General features: G+C 42.2%; 1 protein-coding gene across 1 annotated transcript in view; it reads right to left on the reverse strand.

The window, feature by feature from the left end:
- Positions 1–416: 416 nt before the first annotated feature.
- The window catches only part of susd6 (sushi domain containing 6), a 33,831-nt gene continuing 19,437 nt past the window's right edge, over positions 417–14,810 (reverse strand). Inside the window, exons 3-7 of the mRNA XM_085432225.1 lie at positions 5,462–5,659; positions 4,761–4,955; positions 4,493–4,631; positions 3,279–3,751; positions 417–2,813 (exon numbers count right to left, since the gene is read on the reverse strand). Coding sequence (XP_085288351.1) covers positions 2,788–2,813; positions 3,279–3,751; positions 4,493–4,631; positions 4,761–4,955; positions 5,462–5,659 — 1,031 coding nt within the window. The 3' untranslated portion in view covers positions 417–2,787. The remainder of the gene's footprint in view (positions 2,814–3,278; positions 3,752–4,492; positions 4,632–4,760; positions 4,956–5,461; positions 5,660–14,810) is intronic.

The following is a 14,810-nucleotide window of genomic DNA, read 5'->3' on the forward strand; positions in this document are numbered from 1 at the left end:
CAAAATCTCTATCGTTGGCCAAATTTATATCATTTCTATTGTATATCGTTTATATCGCCCACCCCAAATTTCCATCTTGATTATCTTGTTTTAATAATTGCAGGAAGCTAGACTTGTATTTAAATAAAAATCTGATTCACTGCACAGCCCTGTTAGGCTTAAAAATATGGTTCTAGGAAGTCTGCTTGTGCATTCATTCAGATTGGAGCTGGCCATCCATGTGCAAAACGAGAATCAGGTCTTCCATTTTCCAGTCCAAAGGAAAATGAATCATGTTCCGAGTAACACAAGCGGATACACATTGCACTGGAAATGTCTTGACATGAGAATGTGATCAATATTTTCCTGGAAGTGCATAAATTCGGCAACACAGAGTAGGTCCAGCACGATGTGGCAATGAATAAGAGACAGGTCACTTTACACATTCAAAAGAAAGCTTTAATTAGAAAGTTATATACACACTGTAAAATTAAATTAAACTTTATACAAATATTAAATTACTATCTTCACACCCACTGCCATGTACAGAGGAAAAACCAAAGCTGAAAGCATTGAAACAAACAAAAATCCAGATGTTTTTCTAACTGGGAAGCAACACTGTACAACAGTGCTTCTGAATGCAAATGAATTAAATTTTTTCCCCTTTACCATAATTTTTTTTAATGCCCTGTAACAAAAGAGAAAGCCAAGGGCAAATAAAACATAGGTGCTTAAAGGATCACCATCATCATCATCATCATCATCACAGTAGCTGGAAAAGCTAGGGGAGGACAGAGAAGGATGGACATTCATTTAGTCGTGTCCACAACAAAAGTAAACTCATTGATACATATACAGACAGTTTTATGCATAGAATAGAAAAGAATAGAGTAAGGCCATTGGGAAAACAGAACATGTTGCAGTATTGTGGCGCAACCAATGCAGAGGCTTAAGATTATACATCAAAAAAAGAAAAAACATTTACAAGTCTAAGGCAACATCTGTTTGCATTAATAATGTAGCCATTGACGTGACAAACGAATGTCAAAATAAAACTGAGAATAGAAATTCAGACAGGTTGCTGTGTTATTGTATTTTTTTCCCAGGCAGTTAAGGTTATAAAGTAGCTCTGAGGATCCATCCCAGTCATGCTGTTGTCAGGGTGACCAGCTCAACCCCCTAAGCTTTTCAAGTGGCAACGAAAACAGAGGATGACTTCTAACAGAATAACAAGATTCTCTCTTAAGCTTGCACTTGGCATTCGAGGGGTGAGTGAGTACATGTGACAGGGTGCTGTATATATTTATATTTATAACAAAACTCTTATTTAATTCACTGCAACCAGTTGCAGTTTGTGTCAATAATGCACAAAAGTGGAGAGTCCTTAGTTCAGTGTGAAGATGAGCATGAGCCAGTTCCTCTGAGGAGGCCCGTGTTTTACAGCCATTCAGCAGAACATAATAACTATTCTAGCTTGAGAGCGAATGAATAATACACACATTGTGTTGTGGACTCGACGCCCGAAGTGAAGCTGGTTTGTTCATGTGACTTATTCAATGCTGGGAGGGATGTTTTCCTATGGTGACTGACAGGGACATTGTGAAGCCAGCCTCGGATCAGAAGGGAGGCAAATCAGGAAATGGCTGTATCAAGGCCTAACCAATAAGAGGACATGTTCTCTGTGGCCTCGCTGGCACATAAACATACACGCACAGACACGCACTCAAAATCAAGCAACTTAAAGCAAACCGAGCCACACGCCACGCAATAAATACGATGGGAAGAAATTAAATTTGGCTCATGTGCCCAATCACCTTGTTTAACAACAACAACAACAATAACAGCTCACTCTTAAGCTCAGATAAAATGTTGCATTTTGTTTTTCTTTCCCTGTACAGCTAAGATGTGTAGCGAAGTTGTGGATCCAAAACACCAATTAATCCCACTCATTTGAGAGAAGGAGCAGCTTCCAGATGCCGGGTGCAGCGAGCAAAAGAACAAAAAAAAAAAAGAAGAAACAGATCTTTTTATAGTTGTGATTTGGTGAAGTGGTTGTCACTCCTACTTATCCACACGTTAGACGCCAACTGGATGCACAGATAAGCAGACAGTCAGAGAGGAGGCTTCATGCTTCATTCAGAATAGGCCGCCGTGCCGTGACAGCAAACAACTGAAAACCACATGCAGCATTCACAAGGAACTCAGGCATCACTCACAACTTTTCAAGTATGGCGGGAAGACTGAGTGCCGACAGCATCAGGAGCGAAAATCACACTTTTTTTTCCTTTTCTTCTTGTTCTTTTTTTTTTTGTATCCACAGTTGTGTCAGATGCAGCTGGCGTGTCTCGATTGTTGTAGCCTTCTCTGAAGAAGCCTCTTTTAGCAATGTTAATATAGAGAAATACATCTGGGTAGAGGCAAGTGTATGGTAATACATAGCCTATAGTACACAACCTTGACTCAGGTATGTTTTTTACTCATATACACAGGATCTACAGGATTTAACTTAAACTGGCACCACTCTGCTTGTCTGGCTCATCTTTAGTCTGATCCAGCAGGTGGGTCCTGTGGTGCTCCGTAATTGCCTTACAGTGCAATATGGGTATTGGTTGTCAGCTTTGCTCTGCATGTCTAGCAATGGCAGAAGAGGCTGTGATAGGGAAAGGGCACAGTTCTAGTCTTTTCTCTGCTGGCTGCAGTGGGGCAGGATCAGGGAAGAAGGTTGACAGCCACAGTCAGTTCTGGCCAGCAGCGTGAGAAAGGGAAAGAGGGGCTCTGCTGCTGATGCTGATAGCAGGCCAGCAGGCTTCATGCTTCCTTCAACAGGGGAATATCTGCAGGAGAGGAGAAGAGTCATATGACAAATGACCAATACCTTTAGGGTCATTCTTAGTGCAGTCCTCAACCCATCACACTTAAAATACATTACATCAAAGTTTATATTGAGTTTTATTCATTTGTCATTTTTGATCTTGTCTACTCTTGCCCTTGATATGCACTTTACATGTTCTATGGAAAATAAAATCCATGTACATATTACACAGGTGTCACACTGGCTACTTTTTAATGCTATCCTCTATAAAAACAAAAAAACAAACAAAAAAGGGAAAAAAATCAGTTATTTAAATTTACAAACTTAATCCAATGCAGAGTGGTTGAGTTTTTAATCTAAAGTGCTCCTCTGTCTTTATTCAGAATCTTAGCTGTAACTCAGTCTATGGAATATATATGAACACAGTTAGACCAATGCAGCTACAACTTAAAAATCAGAGAAAAATGAGCAGACTGCATTGTCTTACCATCACAAAAATCATCTGTTGAGGTGACAGAAAGCAGGCTGTGCTGGTCGCTGCTGTCAGAGTCTCTACGGAGAGGTAGGGGACCTGCGCATGCACCCCCAGGGTGCTCTGTAATCCATGATGATGAAGAGGAGGAAGAGGGAGCCTGGTGAACCAACACTGTCTCTGCATGACGGCGGGAGGAGAAGGATGAAGAGGAGGTGGATGGGAGACAGAAGTCTAAGTCTCTGTGGTGGCGGGTTCTCCTGGAGCTTTGACCTCCTGTGGCTCCCTGAGGAAGCCCCTCAGAGAGCACAATAGGAACTCTAGACTCTGGAGGGACTGGAGGCGGCGGTGAAGAAGGAGGAGGAAGAGAACCGGAAGGGCCACATGGTCCACTGCTTCCATATACTGCCTCTTCATAGGAGGGCAGGGTCACCTGTACACCCTCCACCATGATGGAGCTGGCTTGGCCCGACACACCCTGCTCCCTCCTGATAAACAGACATGAAGAAAGAATGAAAAGTGTGAACCAGGTGAATCACCAAACCAAGTCCATGTTCAAGCTGAAACCACAGCTGGTTAGTTACGCAGATGGCAGTAACTCATAACATAGGTTATGTTTCATTACTAAGGAATTCAAGAAATGCTAACCTGCGCAACTAGTCAAACATAAACTTTTTATGATTCGAGCCAACCAAAACGTCTGAATGATGGGTGTGTCACAGAAAGATTGTGTTCATTTATGGCACAAAGGTTAAGCTTCCGAAAGTTTCCATGTAAGACTGATATGATATATATATTTTCAACAAACAAAACACAAACAGAGCCACACAGAGGCTGAAAAGTCTTTACCGGGCTGTAAAATGTGACTAAATCTAAAGCCTGATGTCATTTCAAGTAATCACACTTTACTGGCCAATTTTATTGATGTTTTCGGAGGAGCAACTTCCCTGAAACCAGCTTTACAATGGAGTCCATTAAGAAGAGATGAGCAACTATGTTTTGCAACAAGGATATGAACACAATTTATTCAATTGTCTTAGAAAATACCCTCTAAAATGTTACATAAGGTCCTGAAATTTATGAAACCACAACTAAAAATGCCTTCAGTCGATTGAGAAACTACACGACTGCGTAGAAGCGGCGTTTTTGTTATCAGCAACATATCTAACTAATTTTTTATCGTGAAGTATTTGCTGGTGTGAGACTGCAGCAAAGTTTATGTGTCTTACCTGTTGTGATGAATAGACTTGAGCTTTGGTTGTACAAGAACAAACAGCACCACTAAAAGCAGGACGAATGCCACAGAGCCGGCTGTGATTATCACAATAGACAGAGCAGGTGTACCCAGTGGAGAACTCGGTTCCTTCTCTGAGAGGACAAAACAAGACGTAGAGGAAGTGAGAATGTGATCTGCTGATTTTAACATATCTGCAACTGGTTATGCATGCTCATGAAGAGAGCTATAACAGCTAACAGAGATTAGCTGAGATGGCAGACCTTCTGTGAGTCGGCAGCTAATCTGCATGGGACGGTCCCACTCGCCATTCCGACAGGTGAGGAACTTGTACTCTCCCTTCAGAGCGTAACCCTCGGCGCAGAAGTACTCGATGACGGTGCCTTCAATCAGAGGGCTGCAGTGAGTCGGATGACAACGGTAGCCCCCGTTTTCTGGTTGGGTAGGGAGTGCACATACTGGAGAGAGAGACAGGCAATAGAGATTTTATGTTTGTTGTTGAAAATGTGTTCACTGTTATTTACTACATGTGTACTTATTTAATTCCTTTGGCTTGAGTTCTCAGAATTAAGCTAAATTTTCTAAAGAGGTCTGACACTTCAGATCTGGTACAGCCATGTCTCTTATGAGCACGTGATCAATGTTAGAAGTAATAAAAGTCGCCTTATAGGGAAGACATTAAGAGTAAATAAACTATAAAATACAAATATGTATGACAGCAATACAAATATCCATACACATCCTCCCAGCCCTGCCTACATAAGTGCATACGCAATATTAAAAAATAATTTGCGCGTTTTATCAGCATAAAGAAAAGTGCCTTTCTTATGTGCAAAATCAGCTAAAAATGTGGATTTTGACCACAAAATCGACAGTACGCTACTTGAAGTCGCATTAAAAACACTAAATTGCATTGCTTGTCTGCTTTATCACAGGTATATTTGCATGTTTGAAGCTTATTTACCATTGTTTTTGATGCAGCGTAGCAGTTGTTGGGACCAGGTTCCAGAAGTGGTACACACGATGGATCTGGATCCAGACTCGGCAATGTATCCAGACTCGCAGCCATACACTAACACAGTGCCAGGTGGGAAAGAGCCCCGGTTGGATTCAGTCTGGTTCAGCAGGTATCCGTGCTGCACACCAGGTGGGTGCTGACAACCTGAAGATACAAAAACAAGTCAAAGAAATAATTATTAGTGGGCTGCTTAAGTTGTCAGTGGAGAACCTCTTCTGAGCAAGACGTAAACAGGATCTGAGAACTCTTCCCCTCACTTACTTAGGGAACTGCCAGCTGCAGGCCAGCATCCAATTTGGGATCTTGATCCATATAAAGCGATTATAAATTATGTAACTAAATGAAGCTGAAACTCCTTCTGGAAATGATGTACATCTTAAGGATCAATTCATGTAGAATTTTCCAATTTATAGGGCTTACAAGGAAACAGGAAGTGTTTGACTGAGAAGTTGCTGGGTTATCCGAAGAATAATTTACCATTATTGTGCCAAATTTATGAATTAAAGTTTGTGTTCTGTCCGACTCCATCAAAGTTTAACAGGGACCCATTTTCCGTTGACTAAAATTTTAGTGGTAGATTAATGCTGCTGGAATATAGTGCTGTCCTTTCATTACTCTGACATAAACTGCATCTTGGTCTCCCCTGCAGGCAACTGCCACAGGGTCAAACAACTTTTCAGAGGGAGCCTCTGTCAAATTGACAGGTTGAGCTTATAATTAAAGCTCTGTGGTATTGTTACTTGAAACTAGGCTGCTTTTACAACAGCAAGAGAGAAGCACTGTATCAACATGACAAGTTAGGTGGAGACAGCCGTACTGTGCATCTTAGAGAATACCTCAAGAGCCTACAGTGGATTAAAATGTCACAAGGAGCTTCATACAGATCTAATTTCTCTTGATTATTTGCTGTTCATTAAACCGTTTTCAGCCCACGCTAACATTGGTTCTATCTGTCTGGCAGAGAGACAGAGTCTTTAGCGAGGCTCATTTGCTCCGTGCTAATGACAGACTTGAAGCTCTAAGCCAGCCAATAAACACAAGATGAGTCAGAAGACCTAAAGTTAATCGAGCTTTGATCCACCTTCCTGTGCTCCATATATCACACATACATACTGCAGTGACACGGCAACTGCTCTTTGCGTCTTGTGCGTGTTAGAGTGAATTTGTGCTGCACTCCCACTGCCATGTTAATACATGCAGGCAACAAGAGCTGGTACTGGCGAGAGCAGAGCCTGTAAATCCAGCCGATCTGACATCAACATTGCAACACCTGTGTAAATTGAGACAGCAGGAGACTGACTTTGCTTTCGGTATGACTGAAAAAAGATATGCGGATCATACACATACATTTTTATTACCACCCATGTGACCCATTTGGAGGGAGGTCGGGTATTTTTCCAATAAACACTTAAACCCCTTTGGGCAATAATGTATAAATTAATTTTGTCATAATAAGTGAAGGATTTTTTTTTGTCTTTTAATCCGTACATCATATTTGTCTGATTTATTGATTTGAATTATACACTGTGTTGTGGCTTTTTTTTACTAACAAGTAAAATTAAACACTCAACACAAAAACATTAATAATGCCATCAGCGCTAATGACCATATGGCTCATTATTTAATCCCTGGTCTGAGTACTTATAAAATCATATTAGCCAAGGTCTAATGCAGTGCTTTATCACTTGCTTGACATAAACAAACACACCAACACCACAAACAGGCACTTTGTCTTGCCTCTTGTGTGTGTGTGTGTGTGTATAGAGATTGAAAGAGAGACTATTTCCACAGCAGTGCCTCGAACATCCTGTAATCTCCGTAGAGAAATGCCGCTCTAAGCTGGCAGCACAAGATTAAATGCAAACACTCTAAATGTGCGAGTGCCTACTCATACACAACAAACATGCGCACGCGCGCGCGCGCACACACACACACACACACACACAAAGTCAACACCCAGAAACAAGGCACACCCTGAGCTCGTGGGTGTGTGTGTTTGGGTGTTTTGAGCAGAACAAAACATGCAGTTACCATAACATTATTGTATGTATATTCTAAAATTATAAGTACAGTTTTAGATATAAAATTGAAGATAATGAGGTTGACATTAAACCCTCTTTACTTTCAAATCATCTAATTTTATCAGCAGAAGCTAGCAATTATTTTTCATTATGGCTTAAGCTCAAGATAACATTGTTATTATCTTGAATAACTAACTATTTAGAACATAGCACCCTGAAAAATGCTGATTAAAGTTTCCCAAAAGGACAGATGATATCACCAGATTAGCAGCTGCACCCTGTCAAGTCTCCAAAAGTCAAAGATGATGTAAGACAAAGAAACACACAAATGTTTCACATTTGGTTTTACTGAAACATCTCATTTGGTTTTAATATAATTGCTCCTACATTCATTTTCTTGATTGCTTAGTTTTTTAATCAAATACTAATTATGCTCTAGTTAGCTTCTATAGTACACAGATTTAATACAGAACACACATCTCAAAATGTAATTAGATGATCCATCCTGAATCTCAAGTTCAAAAACATGATTACAGCAGCTACCTAAATTAAAATCTACAATCCAAACAGACACAAACATGTTGGCTTTGATAGGCAGGATCTGTAAAGAGATATTTAAAGAGCTGCCTTAATGTACTGAAAGAGATTACCAGTAATAATCAGACCCTAACAATGAGCTGGAGTTTCCTTACAAGAAATGCCAAGCTTTGTGTGTTAAAGTAGTATCAAGTGTTCACACTCACACACAGTCACGCTTTCTCCTACACATACAAACACTGTCTGCACTTATTTCAGGATGCCATTTGACACCATGACTCGGTCCCTGAACTGCTTGTGGGTGATTAAAGGACCTCTGAGTAAAGGATGGTAGTAACGGAGGTGGTAAGGTGATGAATTAATGACCCTGGGCTGAAAGGCAGCAGGGAACAAAAAAAAAAGGCCTGAGGGGGCATTTTGGGGCAACAGCCTTTAGCCACTGTTTTGATCTTTTGTGGTGCACTGCAAGGTAGTCAATAGCAGTGCAGAAGACAGATCAGTGGTAATTGCATTCATCCTTTTGTTCTTTTGAATGTTTTCTTATCTGCAGGACTGCTTCAGATACAAATGCATCTGAATATGCATCTGCATATTAATGTAAGTTGAGTTAATGCTATTCTTCAACAAAGACAGATTTAAAAAAAAAAGATGCACAATGCCAATACCTTAAACCTATTACAACAAAGGCTTCCTCTGTTCTCTCTCTTTATTCTATAGTAATGAGTTCAGACTGCATACTGTATTTAAATGTGCCGAAATAATGAGCCGAAAAACACAGAAGAGACCAGAGAATGAGTTTAATCTGGCTTTATCTCAAATCATGTATAATACTTGTGAGTGAAGAATGAGAGGCTCGCTCTTCTTGTAACTTTAAGCACATACACTTTTGTTTATGTTGTTGGTAAGTCAACAAGGCTCCTGCATGATCATGGTGTTAGCTGACAGGGCAGTAAGAAACTGTTCCAATGACAGGCTTAGATTGTTCAGGTCACACAGTTTACTGAAGTCAGGCCAGTCTGAATGAACCCCATAGGCAATGAAATGCATGGCAATGTGGGAACTTCTGCTCCATTAAGAAGCCCAGCAAACTAAGTGCTTTCAGTCAAGGCAGGAAAAACCTGAACTGCATATGAGCTCTGTGAGAGTTCCATTATTGGAGTTTTCATTTGCATCTGCTACACCAAGACTAGCATTCACAAAGAAAATCAGTGACAAGCCTTTGCTTGTCACGACAGAAACAGCCCAGAATATTTTTACAAACTGCAGAGGAACACAGTGTGGTTCCCTGTACTATTGTAAGGATGATTTAAACAGCATCAGATACCTCTATTATCTACCCAGATTGAACAACACAAGTAAGAATTTGTGGAAAAGACTGTAAATGTATCTTTTTTTCAATATGTCAGCTTTGGTCTCAGGAAGGTTCTCGTATAAAGCTTAAGACAAAACTATTAAAACGGTGCTATGAAATTACTTAGCTGTTCAAGTGATAATAAAAGTAATTCTGTGTTGCATTATAGTGCTAACATGGACTCAGGTATGGGTAAAATACACATGCACACACACGCACTTTTTCCCTTACTGGATCCTTTGGGAATAGAGAAACTCAAATGGATGACAGCTTAAAAAGTGAAAATGATGAAAAAGATCTGGAAAATAAAGAAACGTCAAAAGGAAGTGGAGCAGTGAAGAAATTTGACTTAAACCCATACCCTCATGGGACTGTACTTGTCAAAACTAGTTTGAGCCTACCTGAGGGTCAAATATATAATTATATTCAACTGCAAAAAGAGCACAGATGGGGAAAAGAAGTACTTCTGAAAATTACCAAAGAAGATAGAGGTGACGTTTAGAAGCGGTAAAGAAAATAACGAGAAGCAGTAAAATCATAAAATACTGACAGGAATATGCACTCATCATGAGATAAACAGAACAGGAGGAGAAGGGAGGAAGAGCGAGAGAAGGAAGAGCGCAGAAATACGTCATTACCGTGGAACATGATGGCTCTGAGCAATCACAATCCACAATGAGACATGTTGCGGCAGGTAAGTGTCAACTAACAGTCATAAGTGTGAGGGAGAGGCTCTGCACTACAGCAATGGGGAGATGAGTCTTCAGTTCATACCACACCATGGATCGGACAAGCAAAAACGGATAGAGGCTGTTAAAGGAAAGAATAAACACTCGTTTGGTGCCCAGAGATGGTGCAGTGGTAAAGATAATGTATAACCTTGCTGTTTCCCCCTTTTCCATCAGCCTCTCAGCCTAAATTGAATACTAGCTTTGAAAGCACACACTAGGAAAAATGATTAAAGCACTAAGCAATGCCAGAGTGGATTTCAGCACACCACGTTTTGTGCTTATGAAGAAGGGAATGAGTCACAGTTAAACACAAGCTGTTCTCTCGCTGGTCTGATGTTAAGAGTTTGCTCAAGAGAGCAGGTTTTTGAGAAATGTCGAAAAACAACAATGACTAAAGGAGAGTCACAAGTGCCTTGTAAAAGCCAGTGGAAGGAACAAGTGTAAAAAGCACACTTATAGAATTTCAAAAAAAAATAATACATTTGTACAAATACATTTGTGTTTAAGGATGTGGCCAACAGATTATCCCCTACTTGCCTTCATTATCCACTGAAGACCCCAGCAGTATTATGCTCCAACATTTACCATATTGAGTTAAATAAAACAAACATGTGAAAAGGTTAAAATATTAGAATAAATCTAAGAACGCAGTTGTAAGCTGACGAAAGAGCTTAGTTGCTAAAAGGTTGGGGAAACATTTGGGAGGACTGGGCCCACACAGGGCACCCATGAGGCTGAATGCTAATCCCAACATTCAGCGCCTTAAGGCTATGCTCTAGGAGACTAAGACCACGGGGGGCGTTAATATCGCCTGCCTTGCTCTAAAGTGTCGGACGGGCTGTGAATATCTCCCTTTTCCCATCTGTTACTGATGGTAGTCAGTCTGCTAAGAGCTGGAGGGGGTGGGGAATGGATTGAGGAAAACAGAAGTGGGAAAAAGGATTTGAGCCCTCTTTGCCCCAGCAAATTAAATTTCTAATTATCCTCCATTACAAGCTGGGTGTGCTCTAAAGCAAATCAGATACTGATGACTTCTGTAGCCAACTGTCTGGTTGTTCTATGCAACAATGGGCCATAAAAGAGGGTGTGTTTTCCAGTGGGCATGTTTAAGTGTGTCAGGGAGCGAGGGAATTTGTGTGCATGGATATATGCTATGGGGGGGGGGGGGGGGGGGGGGGTGCATTGGATTAAGCTCAAAACCGAAGGGATGATGATGCTCTCTTTGGCTGTGTAAATATGTTTTTGTTCATTTTTCGGCCTCCCTCCAAGTCCTCTGTTGTTGTTGTTTCTGACGACGTTGCTGTCATTTTTGGGATGGGTGTTTTTTTGTTTTTTGCCACGTTCCCCTGTCTCTCCTGCTAATCCGTGGGATTTTTAGCCAAGCTGTTGTTATTAGAGTACAGTACAGTACACCAGAGCCTGTGCTGAGGGTAGCATTGGAAAGAATTAGTGGTCTCGCCAACTCATTTCTACCATTGGTAAAATCTGTTATGATTCATTTTAAATATCCAAAAAGAATAAAAAATTGACAGTGTGGTCATTGTGAAAGGTCTACCAAAAGTAAAAATATTACTAAAATGATTACTGACAGAAAACTGGTCAGTAAAAGTTTTGACTTTACCAAATTTGGTATTTGTAAAAGATTTTTCCTGGTTTATAATGGACCTCATAAACATGACTGGTCTGCACATAATTACATCAATTGGTCTAGGGTGCCTTACGCAACAGAAGTCTGTGTATTTTCCTGGCATTTTTGGCCATTTGCTAATCAAATGTATTCCATGCTTTAGTAAATTAAACTCCATTTAAAAAGGTCAAAAAATTTTCAGCGTCTTGGTTATTTTCATCTGGTGGGAGGATAACACATCTTTAGTGGTTTCCACATGTTGGGAAAAACCCTATTATTGTGAAGTCATGACAGTGAAAGCATTTCATAATTTGGTCATGTAGGCACGAAACTAGAATCAAATCAAATCAAATCAAATCACTTTTTATTGTCACATCACATGTGCAGGCACACTGGCACAGCACATGCGAGTGAAATTCTTGTGTGCGAGCCCCACAAGCAACAGAGATGTGCAAACACAACAACACAAACGAGCAAAATACAAGAATGGCCAACCTGAAACTAATAAATATATGTACAATATATAATAGTGTATGCATTTCTGGATGTGTATACTAAATATTTTCCTACGTGTGTGTGTGTGTGTGTGTGTGTGTGTGTGTGTGTATACACATTTTTACAAATTAAATAGTAAAAAAATAAAATAAAATAATAATAATAATAATAAAATATATAAAATATACAGAGTTGAATATGTGCAAAACAAGTGGCATTTATATACAGTGTGGAGTGCATAATGTTGAAGTTCCAGTAGTGAAGCTGAGGTGTCTATGACGTGTTCAGCAGTCTGATGGCCTGATGGAAAAAGCTGTCTCTCAGTCTGCTGGTACGGGACCGGATGCTGCAGAACCTCCTTCCTGATGGAAGCAGTCTGAACAGTTTATGGCTGGGGTGACTGGAGTCCTTGATGATCCTCCCCGCTTTCCTCAGGCACCGCTTCCTGTAGATGTCTTGGAGGGAGGGAAGCTCACCTCCAATTATCCGTTCAGAGCACCGCACTACTCGCTGGAGAGCTTTGCAGTTGTAGGCGGTGCTGTTGCCATACCAGGTGGTGATGCATCCAGTGAGGATGCTCTCAATGGCACAGCGATAGAAGGTCCTGAGGATGCGGGGGCTCATGCCGAATCTTTTCAGTCTCCTGAGAAAGAAGAGGCGCTGCTGCGCCTTCTTCACTGTTTTGTTTGTGTGTACTGACCACGTAAGATCCTCAGCCAGGTGTACGCCAAGGAACCGGAAGCTGCTCACTCTCTCCACAGCAGCGCCGTTGATGGTGATGGGGGTGTGTACTTCTCTGCACCTCCGGAAGTCCACTATCAACTCCTTTGTCTTTGCGACGTTGAGGGTGAGATGGTTGTCTTGACACCAGTGGGTCAGGGCGCTGACCTCCTCCCTGTAAGCCGTCTCATCACCGTTGGTGATAAGACCCACCACTGTAGTGTCGTCCGCAAACTTCACAATGATGTTGGAGCTGTTAGTGGCTGTGCAGTCGTAGGTGTAGAGTGAGTACAGGAGAGGGCTCAGTACACACCCCTGTGGAGCACCAGTGTTCAGTGTGATGGGGGATGAGGTGATGCTGCCCAGTCTGACCACCTGGCGTCTGTCAGACAGGAAGCTAAGGATCCAGCTGCAGAGGGAGCTGCTCAGTCCTAGATCCTGCAGTTTCCTGTCCAGCTTCGAGGGAACGATGGTATTGAATGCTGAGCTGTAATCTACAAACAGCATCCTCACATACGTGTCTCTCTTCTCCAGGTGTGACAGGGCAGTGTGTAGTGTCAGGGCTATGGCATCATCAGTGGACCTGTTGTGGCGGTATGCAAACTGTAGAGGGTCCAGTGAGTCGGGTAGTGCAGAGCAGATGAAGTCCCTGACCAGCTTCTCGAAGCATTTGCTTACGATGGGGGTCAGGGCTACAGGTCGCCAGTCGTTCAATGAGGAGATGGTGGAGGATTTGGGTACAGGGACGATGGTGGCCATTTTGAAGCAGGCTGGGACTACAGACAGAGAGAGGGAAAGGTTGAAGATGTGCGTGAACACTCCAGCCAGCTGAGCCGCGCATGACCTGAGGACGCGGCCAGGAATCCCGTCCGGACCAGTAGCTTTGCGTGCGTTCACCTTCCTGAAGCACTTCCGCACATCCTCCTCAGACACAGTGTGCGCACTGACGTCATCCGCGGTGCGCACACTGTCCGGTCTCATGGTGTTCGCTGTGTCGAATCTAGCGTAGAATACGTTTAGATCCTCACACAGAGAGGCCGTGGTCTGCGGTGTGCTGGTTTTCCCTCTAAAGTCTGTGATCGTGTTTAGTCCCTGCCACATACTCCGAGGGTTGTCAAACTGTTGCTCCACCCTGTCCCTGTACTCACGTTTGGCTGCTTTGATCGTCTTCCGGAGTTGGTAATGTGCGTGTTTGTAGTCCGATGTGTTCGCAGAGGCAAAGGCGGTGTTCCGTGCCGCCAGTGCCGCGCGAACATCTCCGTTAATCCAGGGTTTTTGATTTGGGAAGGATTTGACTGTTCTGGATGGGACGACATCTTCCACGCATTTCCTGATAAATCCACAGACTGAGTCTGTGTATTCATCAATGTCTCTGGCGGCCACGTGAAACATTTCCCAGTCCGCGTGATCAAAACAGTCCCGCAGCGCAGACTCCGATTGGTCCGTCCAACAGTGCACCGCCCTCCGGGTTGGAGCTTCCTGTTTCAGCTTCTGCCTGTAGGCGGGCAGGAGCAGGATGGAGCAGTGATCTGATTGGCCGAATGGGGCGCGGGGGAGGGCTTTGTACGCATACCGGAAAGAGGTGTAACAGTGGTCGAGTTGCCGGTTTCCACGTGTGTTGAAAAGGATGTGTTGATGGAGTTTTGGTGAGACTTTCTTCAGGTTTCCCTTATTAAAGTCTCCGGCTGTGATAAACGCTGCCTTTATTAGAAGTTATTAGATGAGTCATTGCTTCTGCATAATGTGACACAACATCCTATGTGTAATACTTATTCTTTCACACACATTCAAGCAAAGCAGAGAGACATCTCAC

This window comes from Copadichromis virginalis, linkage group LG15, assembly GCF_057382275.1.
Source record: "Copadichromis virginalis isolate Kocher_CV1m ecotype Utaka linkage group LG15, C_Virginalis_male_GT1.1, whole genome shotgun sequence".
Taxonomy (NCBI): Eukaryota; Metazoa; Chordata; class Actinopteri; order Cichliformes; family Cichlidae; genus Copadichromis; species Copadichromis virginalis.